This window comes from Idiotropiscis lumnitzeri, chromosome 16 (assembly GCF_059441095.1).
Source record: "Idiotropiscis lumnitzeri isolate Australia: NSW breed Sydney's pygmy pipehorse chromosome 16, RoL_Ilum_1.0, whole genome shotgun sequence".
Classification (NCBI taxonomy): domain Eukaryota; kingdom Metazoa; phylum Chordata; class Actinopteri; order Syngnathiformes; family Syngnathidae; genus Idiotropiscis; species Idiotropiscis lumnitzeri.
In genome coordinates this window covers 7,104,448-7,126,413 of record NC_142406.1, presented here as the reverse complement: position 1 = coordinate 7,126,413, position 21,966 = coordinate 7,104,448, and the positions used below count along the sequence as shown (strand labels likewise).

The window sequence follows — 21,966 nt, the reverse complement described above, 5'->3', positions numbered from 1 at the left end:
ATATAGCTCCTCTAGTTACAGAGGAGCACACAGGATTTAAACGCCTCATAAAAATAGCCGGCTAGAGGTACGAGGCACTTCCCGATATGGACAACATCGGGACGGGAGCGGAGTCATGTCAAGCATTTTGCGTCCACATCCGACTTGTGGTTGAGTCGCAGCATGGATCCCTGTTTGAGCCTGACTGTGATAGACAAGTGGCGACCGCGCACCAGAGTACTCGAGACGGCACATTTTCCTGATGATGCACACTTGTTTATTTGGCATTGGCATTTAATTGACATTTTTTTTTCATTTTATTAGCATTTTGTTTACAGGTGACTAGCTCCTTTGCACATGGCATTATTTAGATTGTTTACAAGAGACCTTTTCAAAAATCTAGGCCTTTGCAAATGGCATTACAGCATCTCGGCGCAATCTATTTGCAGAAAAAGATTTTGTTAGAGGTACCCTTTTTCTCCTGTTCTTTGTGACATTGTTCAAAGTCATGCAAAGCAAGCTATTTGGAATGTTTATACAAATGATTTTTGTACTTTGATTTTTCATTGAAAGTAATGTGTACCAGTTGGTCAATAAAAAAACAGTTGATATGCATTTCCTGCATTTATTTTGATTTTGGTCCTCAGGGGGAATTTATCTTGCAATTTATCGTTATCGGGGTAAAATAGCCCAATTTACCGCAATATTGATTTTAGGTGATATCGCCCAGCCCTAATAGCAGCAGAGGAAGTTGAAAACCCTCATGGATCCCGTACGTCGCATGTATAGGAGCATTTTGGCAACTCGGGGTGAAATGAGTCCCCAAATTAATGATTCGGGGTCTACCAATACAACATGCAATTTGAATGGTTTGTAGCGTCACGTGGGGCGCTGTACCAGCCAGAAGCAGAGAAGAAACCGAAAAGACAAACGGCTAAAGATGCTAGTATTGTTCTAGTATCTTTTTTTTTTTTTTTTTTAAATACTCACAAGACAGTACACTTCAATATCAATGGCAAATTCACTGGAGACATCACATCTGAAAGTACAGAAAAATGGAACCCATCAGCTCTATGCTCGTCAACTTATTCTGACATTCAATTTAGTTTGTGTTTCAGAAAAATGAATACAAAACAAAAGATTCAAGCAAGACTGAAATGAAACATGCGTCACATTTACAGAATTGAGTTTGTCTTACAAGGTGAACTTTGTGGGGAAGGTGAGCGTGTCGCCACTGAGCCCACAGTGTGTGCTTGAGAGGGGAGTGGCCACTGTGTTTTCCGCACTAGCCCGAATCATTATGAAGAAAGAATGTTTCATTGATTCTGAGAGAAAATTGGTACGACACAATAACATGTGTCAGTTAAAAAAAAATACAGTGATGATCATTTGTTAATTCACTTCAACCCTACCTGGGTTGTTGGCAGTAGAGCAAACAAAGTCAGCCTTAAGAGGCAACCGTAAGTCCTGAAGACAAATTGAGCCCTTGGAGGCTGAGACGGGAGTGGGCTTAGAAACCAAAGGAGATTTTTTCAGGCCTGCTGGGCCTTCACCCTTGAGATGCTGCAGCTCTGTCTTGAAGGCCTCTCTCTTTTCAGCTAGGGTGGGGGGGGGGGGAAATGTACAATGAGTAAAGACTTGCAATCTTATATTTCTTAGCCTGGAAAACCAGTCTCAACGCTGTACCAATTAATGAGTCTAGAGACTATATGATTTATATGAGAATAAGGAAATGTGGAAGTGAGCACTGGCAAAGCGGCATATATGTACACTGCTACTTTGCTGATCACGGTGAGGACCTGAGGGGCATAAAGCTCCAGTCGGGAAGTGAGAATGTTTAAACGTTCACATTTATTTGGATGGAGGATCGGCCCCAGTTTTTCGACTGTAGGCAAAGTTAAAATCTACAACATGCCGGGTTACTAAAAAAACACATCTTCCTTGAAATACAACAGCTGTGGCTGTAGTTCTGAGTCTGCTATTTTGTATCCAGATTCTTCCAATGACGACATAAGTTGTTTTATATTACAATTGCAGCTTGACTTAGTTTTTTTTCCCCCACCCAGGTCCCATCGATGCGGAACATTCAAGACCACCACCTACGGTGTTTGATGAGGTCTTTATTTAAAAAATCGACAGCAGGCGGGACAGTAAGGAGCTAATTTTGTTGCGCAAACGCCTTTTGTTTTAGCGGCGTGAAGCTAATTGTTGCTCTTCGCCGTGCGCTTGTCCTCCTGTGAGCCGGGGAGGGGATAAAGATTCATGCCCGCCTGCAGGCTACCTGCCTCCTTCAAGAGACTTGATAACTTTAGCGTAGCTAAATGTCCAAAATATAACCTGTCAGTGTTCGTGTGCTCTTGTCCGCTTCAGCCTTTTAAGGTGGAGAAGAGATTGGCACGGCATTTTGGATTTTGTGGAAGTGATCACATTTGATCTCAATAAATCCCAACTATTGTGCAGAATGCTTTTAAGCGCAGCCTCAGGGGGAATTTGCCTTTTCAGTTGCCGGTCTTTACCTATAGAATGAGCTCCCATTGAATGTTAGGCAATTTTTAAAACCCGTTTCAAGACACATTTTTATACTTTAGCTTTCGACTCAACATGAGAATGTCACTGTTCTGTTGTTCTTCTGGTATCTATTGTAAATGCGATTATGTGTTTTAATACCTGCTAATTTTATATGACGGCAAATGAAAAGCGATTTGTCACAGCTCCAGCTGTTATGAAATGCGCTATATAAATAAAATTGTATTATATTGTACTATCATTTATTTATGAATTTATTAGTTAATTTTCGTCATTGTCATCATTGACGAAAAAAACCCACTGACGTCATACAAGGACTTTGATGGATTTGTGGATGAGGACGAATAAAAAAAATAAAAATAATAACGTGAGTATATCTTTAATACTTCAACAAAGTACATCCAATCGCTTCAAAACTTACACGAGCTTATGTTACGTGTGCACGCATGCTAAGGTAATTTTTGACATGTCTGCGCCCAATGATATGGTTGTGAAAATACGGCAACTACAATGTGGTCGGACACAAAAATATAATTTCACACCCCTGCTTTACATCGTCAACAGCCCAAAATGAGTATGACCATGTCGGAATTGAATATGTAAACTTCCGTACATATTAAAATGCGTTTGAATTCATCAGACTTGTAAAACAGTCAAATTCATCATATCGTTAATTAGATGCTTTTCGAAAATGAAACCACTGACTCACTTGCTACCAGCAAGAGCCTCTCTGCCTCTGCCTCCACCTGGGATCCTTTCCCATGTTCTTCATCTGTACAACAGTTGAGTGCCTGGCTGGCCTGGTGGATGACTGTCTGCTGGAGGTTCATCTCATTTGTGAGAATCTACAGAGAAATTAATGATGATTCAAATAAGTATGGTATTTTTTGCGTTGCTCTCGCAATTCCAGAGAATATTTTGAGGCAATTAAACATTTTATTTCAAACCTTCAACTTTTGTTTGACGCTGAACAAGCTGGACCCTCGGAGTTCCTCTGCTCTGTGAGAAACATCTTTTTTCACCTCCTTGGTATTGAGTTTTTCAGGCTCCTTTACTCGAGTAGACCTATACGCATCAATACTAACACAGACATGTGCACAGGTCAAACAGTATTAGGGTTGGAACCATTCACAAAATTTATGATTCCGTTATATACACATACATGTGAATGCACGCGAGGGCTGAACGATTTTAAGAAAACAAACAAAAACAATTGAGACTTTTCAACTTGATTTTGTGATTTCATTTTTGGGCCATTTATTTATTTTGTTCAAGCTTTGGTGCAAAATTCACAATTTCTTCACAATGTATAGGTACTTGACGCAAAATGTCACTATACAAATTAAAAACTAAAAGAGGTAAGAGGTTTTGTGAGGGTTGCAGTTTTTTCTCAAGTTTTTAAAAATTACCATCTGTAATTTAATATAATTTTGTATTTGTATAATTGTGTATATGAAAATGCATTTTTTTAAACCCAAAATGTTTTACATTTCGTACTAATTTAATTTTCGTACGAATGTACAAGTTCTTTGTCAAATGTCAATAAAATCATTTTCCCTTAAATTGATTAAAAATATATATTTGAGACCTATTATTGTGTAGATCTCGAAACTCAGTACTCTGTGGTGCAAATATTATTGATGAGATGATAAATATATAATATATGTTCTTTGTAAAGATGACGTCAGCCGTTTACGTGCTCCAGTCTGAGAGCGTCTGCTAAATAGCTAATGGAGCTGTCGTCTTATTTTATGTCTAGATGCATATTGATTGAAATAAAAAAATTCTGTTCATAGCGGTTGGCTCTTCGCCCTAACGCGGTTCTAACCAGACATCTGTGAAAAGTCGACTGTACACCCAAGCACTTATTTTGGGTCCTTCCCTACGCTGCATTTCATTTTAGCGATTAGCACGCTAAGCGAGTCCTCGTTTGCCTTGTCGTTTAAAACACTACTTGCAGTGGGGTCGTATTTTGTCATCACGTAGCTCGTTTGGTGCTGCTGTAAACGGACTTGCAGATCGTACAATTAAAGCTTGGGACTCAAATCGCAATCTCAAACAAAAAAAAAATAAATAAATAAAATATAAATCTTTAAAACCATTCAGCCTTACTGCCTTACATGTAGGGTTGTTTTCATCAACGATGACGAAAATATTTTGTTAATGCCCTTTTTTTTCATGACTAGCTAAACGAGGTCCTTTTGATGACCAAAACATGACGTGACCCATATGAATTTTCGTTGACAAGACGCCAGACGCTCAAAATTTATGACATCCCTTTGGATTGTACATGGAATCAGTCTTTCAAAAAATATAATGCTGGTGCAAACTATCCATAGTTTGGGCACGCCCACCACCGGGCAAGCATGAAGGGCGCATGCGCAGCACACACCGACCGGCACAAAAAAACACGAACACGTCTGCGGTCATTCGTCTCGGCTCACACACACTGACGCACGTTCCTTTGACACACGCAAGGCTACTTCGCTCTGTTAACCGCAAGCTGGTGCAAGTAATCAGGACATATGTTTGATCGAATTTGTAATTGTGCTACTGTACTATAGAACTAGTCTACTACAAGTCTATGTTGTTAAAACGTTTTCATTTTATGTTGCTTTAAGTCAGGCGTGGGCAAACTACGGCCCATTAAACGTTTTAATCCGGCCCGTCGAACTTAAAAAAAAATTAAATGAATAAACCTTGTTAATGTTTTATTTTCTAAAGACTGTGATTTTTCAAAGACATATATATTGTTGTAATGCTTTTGTTCACTTTCATTTAAAATGGAATGTATTTTTTTTTCTCCAATGAGATGAGGTTACCAAAACACTCCATCCATCTGCTCCTGGTCCGGCCCCTTTGTCAAATTTTAGAACTCATTGTAGCCCGCCAATCAAAATGTTTGCCCACCCCTGCTTTAAGTGAAATAAAGCCACAAGAGTTGCCAAATAAAATGTTTTGGTTCTCTTCTTATTTTGGAGCAATGAGCATTGATTCCACTGTTACCACTTTTTCTGTTTTTTAATGCATAATTCGTAGTAGTCAATCACAAAGTCTTTGCAATTGGCTGCAATCCTTGTATACCTATTTTGAACTCAAACCTTTTGGAATTTTGGTCTAATAAATTTACAAAAACTACACTAAAACTTTTTTTTGCGTTTCCGTCGACTAAAACCTTTTTGAGTTTTCGACCAAAACTAATCGGGACTAAAACTATCACGAATAGGAATGACTAAATGGGACTAAAACTAATAAGCATTTTCATCTAAATGACTAAGACTAAATCTAAAACGCCTGCCAAAAACACAACACTGCTTACATGGTAGCGCAACAGAGATGAACAACATAAATGAATTAAAAAAAAAAAGGGGAAGCCGTTGTGGCCTAGGCTTGATTTCATTTCTGACATAGGCACAGCAGTCTCTGGAAGCTAGTTGAAGTTAGCACACTCTCGTTATGGTGTGTGTTTGACGTAAAATTGCTACACAATGTCCTATTTGGAACGCTAACATATTGTAGCATCCGCTATGGATTAAGGAGGCATTAGTCAGCGAACTCACATTTGTTCTCCACCAAAACAGTGAGTGCTTATACCTGAGGTGGACATCGAAGTTGGAGGATTTCACTTACTATCTGGCAAACGGAGTGATACGTTCCTGAACTTGGAATTATCCGCACTCAAAGGAACACAAAAATGATTGCAACACAAAAATGGCCACTCATCGGCATCACAAAACAATAAGGCCTATAATTAAGTTTGTTGCAATATACTATGTTATTGTCCTTTAAAATAAAAAAGAATAAATAAATCCTCTGTTTCACGTGTGTACCTCATTTAGATGGTGTGGATCAATTTCCTACTTTTAAATTACAACTAAATATTTTTGATAAAATTAAAAATCAATGCAAGTTTTTTTTTCTTCCCCCTGTAGAACATTTCCTGCTGTGATTTCACTACCTTCTACGTAAAAATAAATAGATAAAAGTGTGGAGCCCAAGAAAAATGCGAAATATGTTTTCAAGTACCGTATTTACCAGAATAAAAGTCACATTTTTTTTTTTCATAGGTTGGCTAGTCCAGTGACATACTGTGGAGCAACTTGTACATGAAATAAATGAAATTATTTCAGAGACAGCCACGAGAGGGCACTCTAGACTTGTGCACCGATATCACACTGCCCTTTCTAAACAACTGAGAACGACTGAACTCAAATGCCCCGCAAGAGAATCATATTCTGCAGACTACAAAGATGGGGCCAGGGATTGCAGATTTTTTCTTTTTCATTACAAATCTAACAATTTATTGAAGACATTTTATATTGGTATTAATAGCAAAGCCATGTGGGCAATTGGAAAAGCGCCTAATGTCCCCCATATGGTCTGGGGACACCTTGGTATTTCACCGAGTGGTTGGGGAGAGCTGAACTTTGCCACCCCGGCGACTCAAATGCATACGGTTAAGTGGAAGACAATTTTTGGATGGGTGGATGGATGGATGAATACCGGAGCTAGAACAGTCCGCAGGAAATTAGGCATGCGTTCTTCATTTATGTGACGGCATATTCTTAAATTATGCGCAAACTAGTTAATTGTGTGCTGTTCAGTAATGTCATCAACAGAGAACCCTGAGTACATACCTGTAAGGTAATTTAGGATTCTCATCTGGGACATCAATACTGTCAGATGTGGAACTCATATTGGCTCTCTGGAATTGAGAAGTTTGGCAAACTTTGTCTGGAGTCTCATTCTTCACGATGAATGAATTAGCTGGAGTTGATGTCTGCAGAAAAAGAAGAAAATGCTCATGTGGCTGTCAACTGTGTCGTGTTTAGTTAAGGATCGGAAAGCTAAATGTATGAGAACCAAGACCAAGAACGTTTTTTTTTGGTCAAGGATCGAGAATTCTAGCACTCTTTTGTCGTTGCCTCCCTGAAATTAAGAAACCGTTTAACTTCAGAATGAATGACATACGGTCTCTCCAGTCTCAAGCTCTCCCCATTCTCGAAAGTTGAGGTGACCACAATCGTTGGTCAACAAAAATGTATGCCTCAAAGGGGTGAATGATCCTTTTAAAACCATATTTACGAAGGCTGGAACAATGTTTGGCCACTTTGGCAAAAGAAGTGGGACTTCCACAGAGCACACAAGAATGAAAAAGAGACAACAAAAATAAGTAACAAAAAGGAAAAAAAAAATTTGAAGTAATTACTGAAAAGCAGAGCTTGGAGATTGTTACACAGGAACATGTGTGTGTGACTTTTTCCCCACCCAATTAAATAATTTCAATAATGAATACTGATCTGCACAGGTCAACAAATTGGCTGTCTTTATGGGAGGTGCGATCTGAGCAAAAAAAAAAAAGGACATTCATGAACATGCCTGATGTTTATGATCATAAATGATATATTGTGCATACCATCATCCTCTCTGGACTCTTCACCACAGCAGCCACAGTCTCAGCCAGTGGTGTGAGAAGGGACATGGAAGACACATTCAATGCATCTTCCTCCTCATGATCCTGGTCCTCACACTGCTCCAGAACGCCTTCAAACAGATCATTTATAACTGTGGAGTCGATGGAGTGGTCAACATTCGATTCCATTTCCTTGTCTTCATTATTTTCAACTTTTGATGCATCAGCAATTTTGTCCTTGTCCGTGTGGTTTCTCATTGGACTTGATGTGGATGCTGGGGGACAAATGAGGGACCCACAATCTGGAATTTGAAAACAGTTATGTTAAACATGCTTATATGGTCATATTAAATAAGCTAAAATCAACATCAAAACAGACTGAGCCATGACTGGGCAAAAATGCGAGACTGGAGTTGTGTGGAAAGGGTTTTACTCCATTTCAAATTATACAATAGAAAGTGCGTGCTTGTATTGTATGTCATGTCATTATCCACACCACTTATCCTGTACACGGTCGCGGGAGGGTGTTGGAGCCTATCCCAGCTGACTACGGGCGATAGGCGTACGACACCCTGAACTGGTCGATAGCCAGTCACAGGGCAGACAGACACCGTCACTGAGTGGCAACTGAACCCACGCTGCCCGCACACAATTCGAGCGAGTGAACCCCTACACCATCAGTGACTCTCTATTGTATATGTGGGAATAAACTATTAAACACACAGGCAAATCCCAATCGGAGTTAGCCTCAAATCGTTAGCGGACTCATTTGCGAGCTCTTTTTGCCCCATCAGTGAGCACTATGTCACTGGATCCACCAGCAGAAGAACGCGGTTGTCAAACATAAATCACAAATATCTAAGTATTTTTGCTCATTTTCAACCAAATTGAGCAATGTGGCCCATTTTTTTTTTTTTAATGCTTCTATATGGACTAGACAAGCTAGCATTCAGTGACTCCCAACACAAAACACGGGCAATCCGTAACAGTTGGCAGCTTTTTAATTTTGATCAAAGGATTGAAGTTCGTATAGCCGATGTCAGAGTTAGGTGGACATTGTAAGTTGGATTTGTTTCCAGTAGGGGTTGGACTCCGCCAAGGCTGACCTTTATCACTGATTCTGTTCATAATTTTTATGGACAGAATTTCCAGGCGCAGTCAAGGCAATGAGAGTGGCCTCAGTATTGGATCTCTGCTTTTTGCAGATGATGTGGTACTGTTGGCTTTTTCAAGCCGTGATCTCCAACTCTCACTGGAGCAGTTCGCACCCGAGTGCGAAGCTGTTGGGATGAAGATCAGCACCTCCAAAATCTGAGACCATGGCCCTCAGTCCGAAAAGGGTGGAGTGCCATCTCCAGGTCAGGGACAAAACCCTGCCTCAAGTGGAGGGGTTCAATTATCTTGGGGTCTTATTCACAAGTGAGGGAAGGATGGAGCGTGAGATCGCCAGTCGGATCGGTGCAGCGTCTGCTGTGACGCAAACGCTGTATCGGTCTGTCGTGGTGAAGAAGGAGCTGAGCCAAAAGGCGAAGCTCTCAATTTACATTCCTACCCTCACCTATGGCCGAAAGAACAAGATCTCGGTTACAAGCGGCCGAAATGAGTTTCCTCCGCAGGGTGTTTGGGTTCTCCCTTAGCGATAGGGTGAGAATCTCAGTCATTTGAGAGGGACTCAGCGTCGGGCCGCTGCTTCTCCACATTGAGAGGAGCCAGTTGGGTGGCTCATGCATCTGATTAGAGCCTCCTGGGCGCCTCCCGGGTGAGGTTTTCCGGGCATGTCCCACCGGCAGGAGGCCCAGAGGATGACCCAGGACACGCTGGAGAGACTACGTCTCCCGGCTGGCCTGGGAACACCTGGGGATCCTTCCGGAAGAGCTAGAAGACGTAGTTGGGGAGTGGGATGTCTGGGCTTTCCTACTGAAGATGGTGCCTCTGCGACTCGACCCCTAATAAGCGGCAGATAACGGATGGATGGATGGATGGAAGTTCATTTCGCTGCCACATCACCAGCATCATCAAAAGCTGACAATTGCCTCTATTAAAAGAGGTACAAGTGAATATGAAACATGTGAAAATGCTGTGGATACCTGGAGGAACGTCCTTTACTGGGGTTTTTGCAGCCTCGGGGAAAGGTGGTTTTGGGTCATCTTTTGGCTCAAATGAAGCATTGTCGCTATCCACAGATTTGTCAAGTTTTTCCTAAATAAAAGCAAAGAAAGAGGTACATTTATCAGACCAACACAAAGCAGTGTTTCCCAACCTTTACTGAACAAAGGCACATATTTTTAAGTTTGAAAAATTACCCAAACCAATTACATACTTGTACTTTCTGCCATCTAATAGAAGCTGATTTATTTTATTTATTGAAGCTGATTTTTCCCCTGTCTGGCATACCAAAGATATATTTTTTAGAAATAAACATTTATTGACCAAATAAACATGAATAAACGAATACTTTAAGAGCTCACGCGGCACAACTAATATGCCCCGTCACACTAGTTGAGAACCACTGACAAAGTATGTCAAAGAAAGTGCACATTTATTTGAGAGTTAAACAAAAACCAACAACCTTTTAGTCAAATTCACATCAACGGCAAACATTGTCAAACAAAAGAGATTGTCTGATTGTGCTACCATGTATTGCCATGGCATTGTCGAGATGCTGGCGCTTGATTGGTCATGAGGAATGCTCGATAGTCTGCTTGGCTTACCTTGAAAATTTGTCGAGAGGGATCTATTTTGGAAGGTCAAGGATGCAAGGTCTTTGTCTTTGATAACGGCTAATTTTAGCTGGCAACGCAGGAACACAGCAAAGAGACAACGTGTACTTCTCAAATTGGACAATGTTCGTCTATGATGTGAATCGGACTCCTCATTTTCATATTTTGGGCCATATCTCCTGAGGTCCAATGGAATTGAAAGTACAAAACCCTCCACGTGTACGCGCAAAATTGGTTTTACGCTCGCAGTTTCTCTTTGCTACGCATACAAAGCGAGGATTCAGGCTTGCGATGCAGGCGTGAATAATGTGCCACAATTCTTAACCAATCAGGAGTCGAACACTCGGGCTAATTCTGATTGGCAGTTTACTATTTGATTAAAATGACACCTGGTCTGATTAGAAAATACAAACAAGCGCACACGAACAAACACAAGGTATAAAAAGGTGGTTACAACCTTGAGATGCATGGTTTTCATGGTTTCTGAACCTGCATCTTTGATTTTCCACAAATTATTTCCCTGGGGCCGATTCCGAATTTGAGCCAGCTCAGTCTCACGTTCCTGAAAAGAGAAATTATTGTGAATTTTGTGCAACCTTTCATGGTGGATAATTTATCAGACAGGGAGGATAGGTCGGAGGAACTATACAACCCACAGTGTATTGACCTACCAGTTTTTGTTTCTGGGTGAGATCAGCTGTGGTTGTTTTGGCTGCTTGGGTAGCCATGAGCCTGTTTTGCACAAGTTTATTGCTTGGTGTAGCCAACTGATTTGCCGTGGGTTGCTGGGTGCTTCGCCCTGCTGGGGAGGTTGTACGCTCATGGCATCGCTCTTCAAATCGTTCCAGGAAAGACTTAACCTGTACACCTTTTAGGCATAAAACAAAAACAGTTTGTTATAATGTGCAGGAAGGCGCAAGTTAACATTTCCTATTCTTTGACGCAACTACGACAGCTATCAAACAAAAACCTTTCAAGCTTGATTGACGGCAAAGTGAGGACAAATGCAAAAATGTTCACGCCGTTATCGTTGTGCAACATTCAACAGTAAGCATTAGGGCTGAACGATTAATCGTTTTTGGATCTAAATTTATTTGTGATATGAGACCTATGGATTTCCACCCAAGCTCACGACTCAGAAGCGGCACGTTATTTGGGACAGGTCGCGCCAACAAAACAGCTGCAAACAGGTTTAAAAAAAAAAAAAGCGCGCCACACAGTCACCCATCATCCTGCTTTCCCAGCAGCCAAGTAGTGTAACCAACTAAAGGCAGAGGTGGTGCATGCAACCTCGAGCAACTAGAAAAAAAACTTAAGATAAATGCTAAAGTGAACTACGTGTCGTAATAGACCAGAATAAGTGCTTTGGTATGAAGGTCACATTTCAAGGAGATTTGGCTCGAACTGCGTTAAGTCAAAAAGCAACTAGCTATTTGTAGAAAAATGGCATTATCATTAAAAAGTATTTATTGGGACTGTAATGTATGCTTTTCATTTGTTGAACTGTAGACATGTTTACATGAAAATGTTAAATTTGAAAAATGAAAAGCAGAGAAGAATAAATATGATCCTTGTATATAATCTATTCAGAAATACTTAGTTTTAAGTTTTACACTCAACATTACTGTGAAGGGATTCAATTTATAGCATATGAATTTCGGGTCAGATGGCAAAATCTTCAGCCTCAGTTTGAAGCAGTAAAATCCCTGTCAGAAATATGGAGGGAAACAAATAATCTCACATTTATGAATTAGTAAGAAACTCAATAAATTATTTTTACATACAGGCACACAATTATATTTGATTGCATACTTAAGGCGAGGGTGAGAAAAGCAGTCGGTCGTACTTCATTGGACCATTTTAAAAGGAAAAAGGACTGCTTCACTCACACCGCCTCTTAAGGGTTGAAGCTTCAATTGAGAAAATCGTGAATTGAATGGAAATTGCAATATATGTCAGGATATTTGCAAATTCAATTTTTCCCGAGAATTGTTAAGCCCTAATAAGCAGCATTATACTTTACCAGGACTCGCAACAGCTTTCTTCGCAAGAGGACCAGCGGGGCTGGAAATAGTTGGTTTAGTACAGAGCTGTGGTTTCCAAAGACTGGGATCAAAATTGGGATCACTTGAAGCGGCATCTGTTTTGAGAGCGCTTTGAAGCACTGATCGTGAAGATTGGGACTCCGGCGGCACAACAGTTGCCTTGACTGAGGCTTTCTGGGGTCTTGTTGCTGAATTAAGTGTTGATTTAGTTGCAGGGGTGGCAGTCACCTCAGGGCATGACCTCATGGAGGGGTGTGCTGCCTGTTGAGAGAAAATCGATTCTTATCATCATGGTCCAGTGCAGCATTCCCACAGTTTCCTTGAAAAATTAACAGTTATTTTACTGATTACATCATTTTAAAATTAACTGAGGCGTTTTAAAAGTCACTTTATTTTTCACCTTCAGCAAATACCAATGCCGGTTTTTGGTTCCAAAAAAAATAGATTACAGATTAATTAACCATCATGTGGTGTTTATTTTGAGTTAAACATTTTTTTTTTGTTCACGGTCAAAAATGACCATTTCATGAAAGGCCTCAACACACCAATCTGACGTCAGATATTGATGCCAACTGTCACGTCAGCCTTGAAGTCGGCACGTCAGACTGGAAAATGACGGAAGCACACACCCCAAAAGCCGGCGGGGATGCCAACTACTCCGTACCTTCTGCGCATGCGTGAGAAGTAGTACCGCTACATGCCATTGGCGCTGATAGTCACCGCATAGAATAACGGATGAGATGTGAAGCAAAGTTCATTTAGCAGTTCTAGTCAAAATGTGTCAACAGTTGAGTGTACATCGAAGCACTTATTTGGGGTATTTCCAACTCTGCATTTTTTTTTTTAGCGATTAGCACGCTTCGCACCTACTCATTCGCCTCCAATGTGAAAACACTGCTTGTTAGTGGGGTCGTTTATTTTTCCACCAAAGAGGAGAGGAGCTGCATCACCCAGCTCCTTGCTGCTTCTACGGACGGATTTATATTTCGTACAAATAAAGTCCAAGCTGCTGCGGCGCAAGCTATCTCAGCGCCTAGCATTCAAGTAGTCAAGTAGGGGCGGCAGCTTGACGTAGACGTATTGCCTTTTTTTTTTTTTTTAGAAGAACTAGATAGGCGCTGGTTAGTGTGACCTGTTTACAGTAATATGCCGCAGATTCATGGGTGAGTGGAATCAGTGCCTTTTAAGACAAAAAAAAAAAAAACGCAGCTTTGACGATCTCAAAATTGCATTGTCTGACATCACGATTTATGTTCCAAAACAATAAATCGTTCGGTCTTAAACCAGGTCTCTCATTAGGAATAAAATCTTAATCGGAATGGGCTTGATCGGGTGTGAAGCTTTTTTTTTTCCAATTCCGATCAGGTTTTTACTGTGTCCATGTAGACGTAGCCAGTGTTTTATTTATTGATTGTTTTATCACTCATGGCTTTAGATCTTTTAACCGTTTGTGAATACGTTGTCGGGCAGACCTTTTCTTTTGAGACGTTTGCAAAGGCTTCACATGATCGCGGACTCATTAGTACTCTGCTGCAAGCCGGCTTCGGTTTGTTAATCAATGCCAACTTGAACGAAGCAGTACTTGGGAACTCAACCAAGCCTCCCATTTTTGACTTCCTGTAAAATTGTCTTGATGACTGAATGAGGATTCCGCCTGACAGCGAATATAGGCACTGCCTAAGTATCGGATCGGGACTTGTCAGCAACAGATACTTTAAAACCAAAGACTTGGATTTGGACTTGTGTCACAAAAAAAGCGTGATCGGGACATCTCTAATTCAGACTGCTCACAAAATTAAAAAAAAAAAAAAAGTTTCTGTTAGTGTAGTTGGAAAGACAGAAAATGATGTTTACTAATAATTTTAAATTATATAGATAACTTGCCTGATTTGAGAGTGATGAATACTTGCTCTCTGTTGAGCTGGTCACCACAGGATCAACAGTGGATTGTTTAATGGAAGCAGACACTTTTGCATCTCTGCAGGCTGACTTGAAACCAAAAGCTGGAGCAGGCTTTGTCGGGGCTTTCTCTTTTTGAATATTGACATGGCTTAAGTCATCTTCCCAAGTTTCAATGGTGGCAGCAAGCATGGCCAATTTTTCTCTCCGCCTCACTGGAGTTTCTGAGTGCAGAGTGGGGCCTGAAGTTGAGACAACAACATTTGTTCTCGACAGAGACAGAGGTGTAGAGTCTTCATCAATCGAGTCTGGAAAGGTGAAACATAAGTTAGGCAATCACAATCTGTAAAGGGAGAAAATAAAAACGGCAAAACTACTTCCTCGTTCTGCGGAATCAGTGTGGCGTAATTGTTGCCACTATTTACTATCTGGGTGGTTTTTTTTTGTCGACAATAACGAGTGAAAAAAGTCACGTTTGCTGGCTTGTTTGTTTAAAATCGATCCCTGTGGTGGAGTGATAGACCGATTATCGGTTGGGCCAAATATCGGGGCTGATAGTTGGCTTTTTCTTTTTTTACATTTTTTTTTAACTCTCAAGGCCGATAAATTAAAAGACATCAGCCTTGAAAGTTTAAAAAAAAAAAAAAAAAGGAAAGGCTGACACCGATAATCGGCAAAATGCTAAATATCGGCCCTGGCAATCACTAATCTGGACACCCCGAGGATACAGCATATATTTTACGTCTTCTCACAATATTGAACCACGTCTACAATTTTATATGTACCATGCAGTGCTGTTTTCGTCAACGATGAAATTTCTTTTTTTCGTGACGATGACGAGAGCGACACTCGGTAGGCTACTTCGTTCTGATAACAGCAAGCTGTTACAATTGGAGAAGACATACGTTTGATCGCGTTTGGACCTGTGGTACTGTATTCGAACAAGTCTATGTTATTTAAATGATTGAGTTTCTGTTTATTTATGTTGTTTTAAGGCAGCGCTTCTCAATTATTTTGTTACGCCCCCCCCCTTAGCAAAAAGTAAACGCCCCTACCACACCACTCACTCTCCACCACAACAATAGCATTTTCGTTCCAAAACAAAACTACACAGAAGTGTTAATACTCGCGCACACAATAGGCAAGGAGAGCACCACTGCCAACTACTAGAGTGGATGTGCAATTACACTTTATTGTAGTACGGCAGGGAAAAAAAAGCATGATCCTCAGGGTCACACGCGCCCCCCTCAGCATCGCACTGCGCCCCTCCCTATCTGTTTGTAATGCATAATCCTTAGTAGTCAATCAGGAAGTCTGTGCTATTGGATGGAAACCTTGTATGCCAATTTTTAATTCAACTAAAACCTTTTTTGACTTGGGAAATTTACGAAAACTAAAACTTTTTTCCAGCGACGGTCTGTTTAGTTTCTACAATGTAGAGCATAGTGTAGGGTGATGCTTTTACAAACCAAAAGTTTCCGTGTTCTAAAATTTAAAAAATAAAAAATAGTAACATCGCACATCCTACGATGTGACTATTGTGCATGCGCACATCGCCATCGCGCTGATCAAACGGCATATCGTGCAGACCTACTAACAACCATCTGCGCTTACACTCATACCTAGGGGCAATTTAGAGTGTTCAATCAACCTGTCATACAGGTTTTGAATGTGGGAGGAAACCGGAGTACCCGGAGGAAACCCACGCGGGCTCGGGGAGAACATGCAAACTCCACACAGGAAGGCCGGGTCGGGCTCGAACTAACGACCTCTGCACTGTGAAGCCATTGTGTTAACCAGTCGTCCACCGTGCCGCCCGTGTAAAATACCGTACACATGAATTATGTATATTTTCCTTCTTTTTTTCGCGGACCAAAATAGTTGTTGTTGTGCAGTGAAGATTGCGTTTTTAGCGGTCAGTATCAATCAAACTGTACAAATTAACAACTTTTAGAATGACACAAATGATCTGATCAGTATTGGATCTGTAACGGGCAATCCTTGGTGTCGCTATAAGTTATAAAAAATAAAAATAAAAAAAAATAAAAAATGGCATCGACCCATCACTGCTGGTAGTTGCAAAGGCCCTTCATAGCTGCTTGCAGCTCTAGTTTTATAACATGTGTTATAATTTTATAGTATATGTAGTATGTTTTTCCAAAAATCATGCAGCCCTGGTTTTAATCAACTTGGAGTGCTAGCAAAAATAAAAAATAATTAAATGGAAAAAAATAAATAAATAAATAAATAATGCTTACCAGTGCCATCCCAGCATTTCCTTTGTTCAGCAAGCCTCTGTAGACGTGACTTCATCGTAGCGGCAGGGGGAGCTGAACTTTCTACTGGGTCTTCCATGCTCTTCAGTACAACAGGATTAACAGGCATGATGTCATCAACCCCAGACTTCTGCATTTTGGGACTTGCAGCCATAGCAATATTTTCTGACACTGACAAAACAGATTTCAACTCTGCATGTGGAGTCTGGGCAAATAGTTGGGCTTCAGACGCCTCCGTAGTAGAAGTAGGTCCGACACATGAAGGGGCAATAGGGGGTTTCTTGTCTGTTGGGGGATCTGGGAGAACAAGGGTTGGCGGTTGCTTTTGATTCTTTTGTTCCTCTGCAGGCTTAACATTTTCTGCTGAGCACCTGCGCTTGGATGGAGAAGGTTTCAAGGATGTCTGAGGAACTGGGAGAAATGAAAACAAATAAGATGGGATGAAGTTGTAGGGCCGGGCGATAATTCAATATCTATAACGTCGGGCCAAATCCTCATAAATCACACTTTGGTAAATGTCTTTTTTTTTTTTTTTTTTAAATCTATACTATTGGTCACTGCTGGAGGAGCAACTTTGCTCCTTAAATTGTACACAAAACAGTTATTTGTAGTAGGTAATAAGAACTAATTATCAATATTTACTGATAATATTTACATATTATAAACATTTTTCAGCCAAATTGCCCAGCGCTACTATGTACGTCAGGTTCAAAAAGGCATTTATTTAATCTACCGGATTTTTACGACCATAAGGCGCGCTTGCATCAAAGGGCGCAACACCAGTTGAGGGTGCTATTTCCGTGTATATTAGGCGCACCGCGCGGCTAGCTAGCTGGCTAACTCAGCTCGCGCTAGCTAGCTGGCTAACTCAGCTCGCGCTAGCTAGCTGGCTAACTCAGCTCGCGCTAGCTAGCTGGCTAACTCAGCTCGCGCTAGCTAGCTGGCTAACTCAGCTCGCGCTAGCTAGCTGGCTAACTCAGCTCGCGCTAGCTAGCTGGCTAACTCAGCTCGCGCTAGCTAGCTGGCTAACTCAGCTCGCGCTAGCTAGCTGGCTAACTCAGCTCGCGCTAGCTAGCTGGCTAACTCAGCTCGCGCTAGCTAGCTGGCTAACTCAGCTCGCGCTAGCTAGCTGGCTAACTCAGCTCTCGCTAGCTAGCTGGCTAACTCAGCTCGCGCTAGCTAGCTGGCTAACTCAGCTCTCGCTAGCTAGCTGGCTAACTCAGCTCTCGCTAGCTAGCTGGCTAACTCAGCTCTCGCTAGCTAGCTGGCTAACTCAGCTCTCGCTAGCTAGCTGGCTAACTCAGCTCTCGCTAGCTAGCTGGCTAACTCAGCTCTCGCTAGCTAAGTCCTGAAACTATTAGGAATAACTGCTCTAACCAATACAAGGTGTCATGGCTATACATCCACTAGACAATGTCAGGGGAGGGACTTCACTGGTCACCACACTCCTTAGAGTCACGGTTTCAAATCAAAACCAAAAAAACTCAGCATACAAGGAAACAATGAAACAAAGAAATAAGATTAACACAAAACATGTATCTCTCATGCCATCTATATACCCAAAAGAAATAAAAATAACAAAAAGATTATAGCAATGGTTTCTTGGGAGCCACTCAGCCTTAGCCAATTACAGCAATGGCTTCTTGGGAGCCACTCAGACTCAGCCAATCACATAGCTGTTTAGAGAGATGTGCATGGCTGTTTAGAGAGATGTGCTGTTGTGCTTTGAGCTTTTTGTCTGTTCTCTAAACCTGGGACGTTTCTTGCTTGCAATAACATAAATGATAAGACAGTCTACAACATTGTGGACAGCTGCCCTTTTGTCCAGCTTTCTCCTACACCATCACCCAAACACCATAGTCACATAATGTATTAGTCACAGTCAATTCAAAGCACAGATGACTCAGACTTTGTCCAGCAGGGTGTGCTAACATGCACTCCGAACAGCCCAATGAGTAAAAGGGTTGATGGTCGAGAGTGATGCTCAGTCCACATAATGGGCGCTCAGTCCATATAATGGACGCGTCGCTTTACAAGGCGCCTCGTTTGTTTAGCGGAAGATTTGGGACTTTAAAGTGCGCCCTATGGTCCGGAAAATACGGTATATATTGGCCATTTTGTTGTGTTGAATCTCACTAAAGGTGAAGTCGTGTATGAGTAAATAAAATTACCTAAATTGAACCTTTTTCTCTGAGTCCTTACATTTCAATAGTATAATCAAAATATCCATATTGTTTCATCGAACGATATGAAATACTTGTATATCATGAAATACTTTTCAGTCATATCGCCCAGGCCTGTGAAATAGTCAATCTGGTTCATGTGACAATAATCATACCTTCAGCAATAACTGTTTTAATGATCCCATCATTTTTGTCAGCCAGTGGTTCTCGGGGTCTTTTCACTATCTGTCGCTCTGATGCATTTGGTCTTCCTGCCATCTTTTTCTGTAGGTTTTCTCTCCGGGCCCGTGTCCGCTCCAACAGTTTCTGATGAGATTCAAACATTTTGGTTGCTTTAGATTTCCAAAAAAGGGCATAATGAAACAGCTTCCGTACAAATGACATCTGAAAGTACTGAACAGTTGTTATTTTACATTGCTTAGATTTTTTAACACAAGTATATATCATATGTTCAATTGTCTATAACAGGTGTACCAAAGCATGACCTTTGCATTAGAAACTGGAAAGTCGCACAATTGATCAGTCTTATGCAGTGGAACAAAAGCACGCGCCACAAAAAGGAAACTCAATTATAACTTTTTTTTTTTTAAAGAAATTATTTATTTTTTTTTGAAACACGGCTCTACTGGCCAATGTCAGCCGTAAGCGACAGTCTCCAATTTGGAGTGAAACTCCAAAACATTTTCAGAACAACGTTGAACGTTATCTGCCTTCATAGATAATTTGGACAGTGGACAAGAATAACTGAACCCAAATGGTAAAAATAGCATTCAAAGTACATTAGTAAATACAGATCATTGCACTCTCTTCTTTGAATTAAAATATACTTCATATTTGGTGATTTTACATTTATTCCAAGACATTTTTCAAGTTAGGGCTGGGCGATATGACCTCAAATCAATACTTCGAGAAATTGATTAATTTTACCTCGATAACAATAAATGCATGGTAAATGTCCAAATGTGTTCCGAAAGGGGAAATATTGCTTTTTACATGCCTATGTCAAACTCCAGCGCATCAAAAAAAAATTATAATAATTCTCAATCGTCAAGCACGGTGTCCTCTGGCGTGCAGAGCCTCTGTACAGCCATGATTTTGATGCAAATGTGGGAAAGAATTGGCCGAGAAAACACTCCGTTCCAGTCCATAAAGATGCAAATGTCATGTTCCACCCATTTGTACCTCCACAGTCTATCAAAATAGCAAAATAAAGAAAACCCCACCCATTTGCACAGTTAGAATACCGTACACTTTGTGCTTTGCTCGGAACGAAAACAGGGCCGTAAATGATGAGTGCTATGGCAAGCAAGAACTACATAGCATGGAATGACAGAACACACATGAAAAGTCTTGTCCACACAAGATAAACTCACCCGTTTGCTTTTTCTATGCAACATTAGCTCCACTTGGCATCCAACAGCCATTAATTCACACACTGCCAGCCCAGGTAAAATTTATGTACTTTTTGGCTCAGATACCCGTCAATGGCAGTGAAAGATTTTTTTAACATGGTCTGGACTGATTTACAGCATTGCACCTTAACTATGCAAGCTGTGTCACATTTCTGTTGCAGCACAAAAATGCCTACACCACTACTCCAGTCACGGGGAAAACGTTGAGCATGAGTCCACAGTGGTTAAAGTCATGACACTGGATGGAATTGAATTGACAAATTAAAAAAAAAGGCTTAAGGAGATGAGTAACTCAATATTGTGGTTTCTAACCCATTAGAGAAAATGTCATATTTCTCTATTTCAATACGCCATTTTAATTTGAAAAAGCATTTATTTTGCTAACTGGTCAAGCTTATTCGATAACTAAACAACACAAACTAACACTGACTTTGACCAATTGGAAAGTCATTATCACCAAAGTGACATTCCCATAAGAAAATCAAGTCAGAGAGAGATGTAAACTTCCTGTTACCAAAATAAACGGGATTTTTTCAAAATAAAATGGGGCATTACATGACATTTTCTCTACTGGGTTACGCCTTCAAATGTCTTCAAAAGCTTTCTTGTGCTGACGCATTATGGTAATTGAGCAGCATTCTTTTGACCAACAGTCATCTGATGCTAAATTCCTGCTATGTTGTGCGTTTATCACTGTTCTTCGGACAATTCTAAATGACCTTCAATAGATAACAAAAAAATAACAGACGTATCTCCCTTCAAAAAGGGCATCCGATTTTTAAAGCACAAAGTAGCTGTTTCCTGACTCACATACTTTGCATATTCTGAGTTGACAGTAAATGATTCACTGCAAAATAGCCACTCGCTGGTTTCTTTCCACGTACTGTACTATTGGAAACGGCAATGTAATAATATTAGCATGCCATGTTGGCCAAACACTTTATATAACTAAATACTTTCATAATAATCCCTTCGTACCTCTAAATATAAATTGGTAACGGATATACGTGTTTCTACTCACCTCCGTAAACGGATCCATTCTGGCCACGAATGTGTTGACTGATGCAATTCTAAACGCTCAATTATACTAAAATATCCCCAAAGGCAGTTCGAACGGAAGCGAATCTACCGACGGAGGTTCTTCTCTTCCTGACTTCTACTTCTGCACAAAACAACTTCGGTTCAAATTCGAATTTTAGCGCCGACCTACTGCGCAGACTCCACCCAAAGTCTTTCGACCAATCACAGGGAAGGACACTCTTTTCAAGCAGAATCACCCAATTAAAAGTCAGTGTCTTTAAAAAGGGAGAGACGGAAGAGCGAGATAGAGAGACATAGAGAGAGAGAGAGAAAGAGAGAGAGAGAAAATAACTGTCAATACACCAGACCAGGGCACTATTTTTTTCAATACGCTAGGTGTGGCGCGCGAACGCTCGAGGGCTGACGTCATTGATCGCTAACTACGGCAACTACAGTAAAACAAAATACATATGGACCTATAAATGCCTGCGTG

General features: G+C 40.8%; 1 protein-coding gene across 3 annotated transcripts in view; it reads right to left on the bottom strand.

Moving 5' to 3' along the window:
- The window catches only part of LOC148321103 (anillin-like), a 31,823-nt gene extending 10,156 nt beyond the window's left edge, over positions 1-21,667 (bottom strand). The window contains exons 1-15 of one of the 3 annotated variants that reach the window (XM_088278527.1): positions 21,475-21,667; positions 19,197-19,347; positions 16,841-17,269; positions 14,564-14,890; positions 12,662-12,940; positions 11,310-11,506; positions 11,096-11,200; positions 10,006-10,117; positions 7,922-8,220; positions 7,143-7,285; positions 3,453-3,585; positions 3,215-3,350; positions 1,392-1,577; positions 1,178-1,304; positions 970-1,018 (exon numbers count right to left, since the gene is read on the bottom strand). In XM_088278527.1, the coding sequence (XP_088134653.1) occupies positions 970-1,018; positions 1,178-1,304; positions 1,392-1,577; positions 3,215-3,350; positions 3,453-3,585; positions 7,143-7,285; positions 7,922-8,220; positions 10,006-10,117; positions 11,096-11,200; positions 11,310-11,506; positions 12,662-12,940; positions 14,564-14,890; positions 16,841-17,269; positions 19,197-19,347; positions 21,475-21,492 (2,691 nt within the window). In that variant the 5' untranslated portion in view covers positions 21,493-21,667. The remainder of the gene's footprint in view (positions 1-969; positions 1,019-1,177; positions 1,305-1,391; positions 1,578-3,214; positions 3,351-3,452; positions 3,586-7,142; positions 7,286-7,921; positions 8,221-10,005; positions 10,118-11,095; positions 11,201-11,309; positions 11,507-12,661; positions 12,941-14,563; positions 14,891-16,840; positions 17,270-19,196; positions 19,348-21,474) is intronic. The other 2 variants (XM_088278528.1, XM_088278529.1) reach the window with 2 other exon arrangements.
- Between the last annotated feature and the right edge of the window lie 299 nt (positions 21,668-21,966).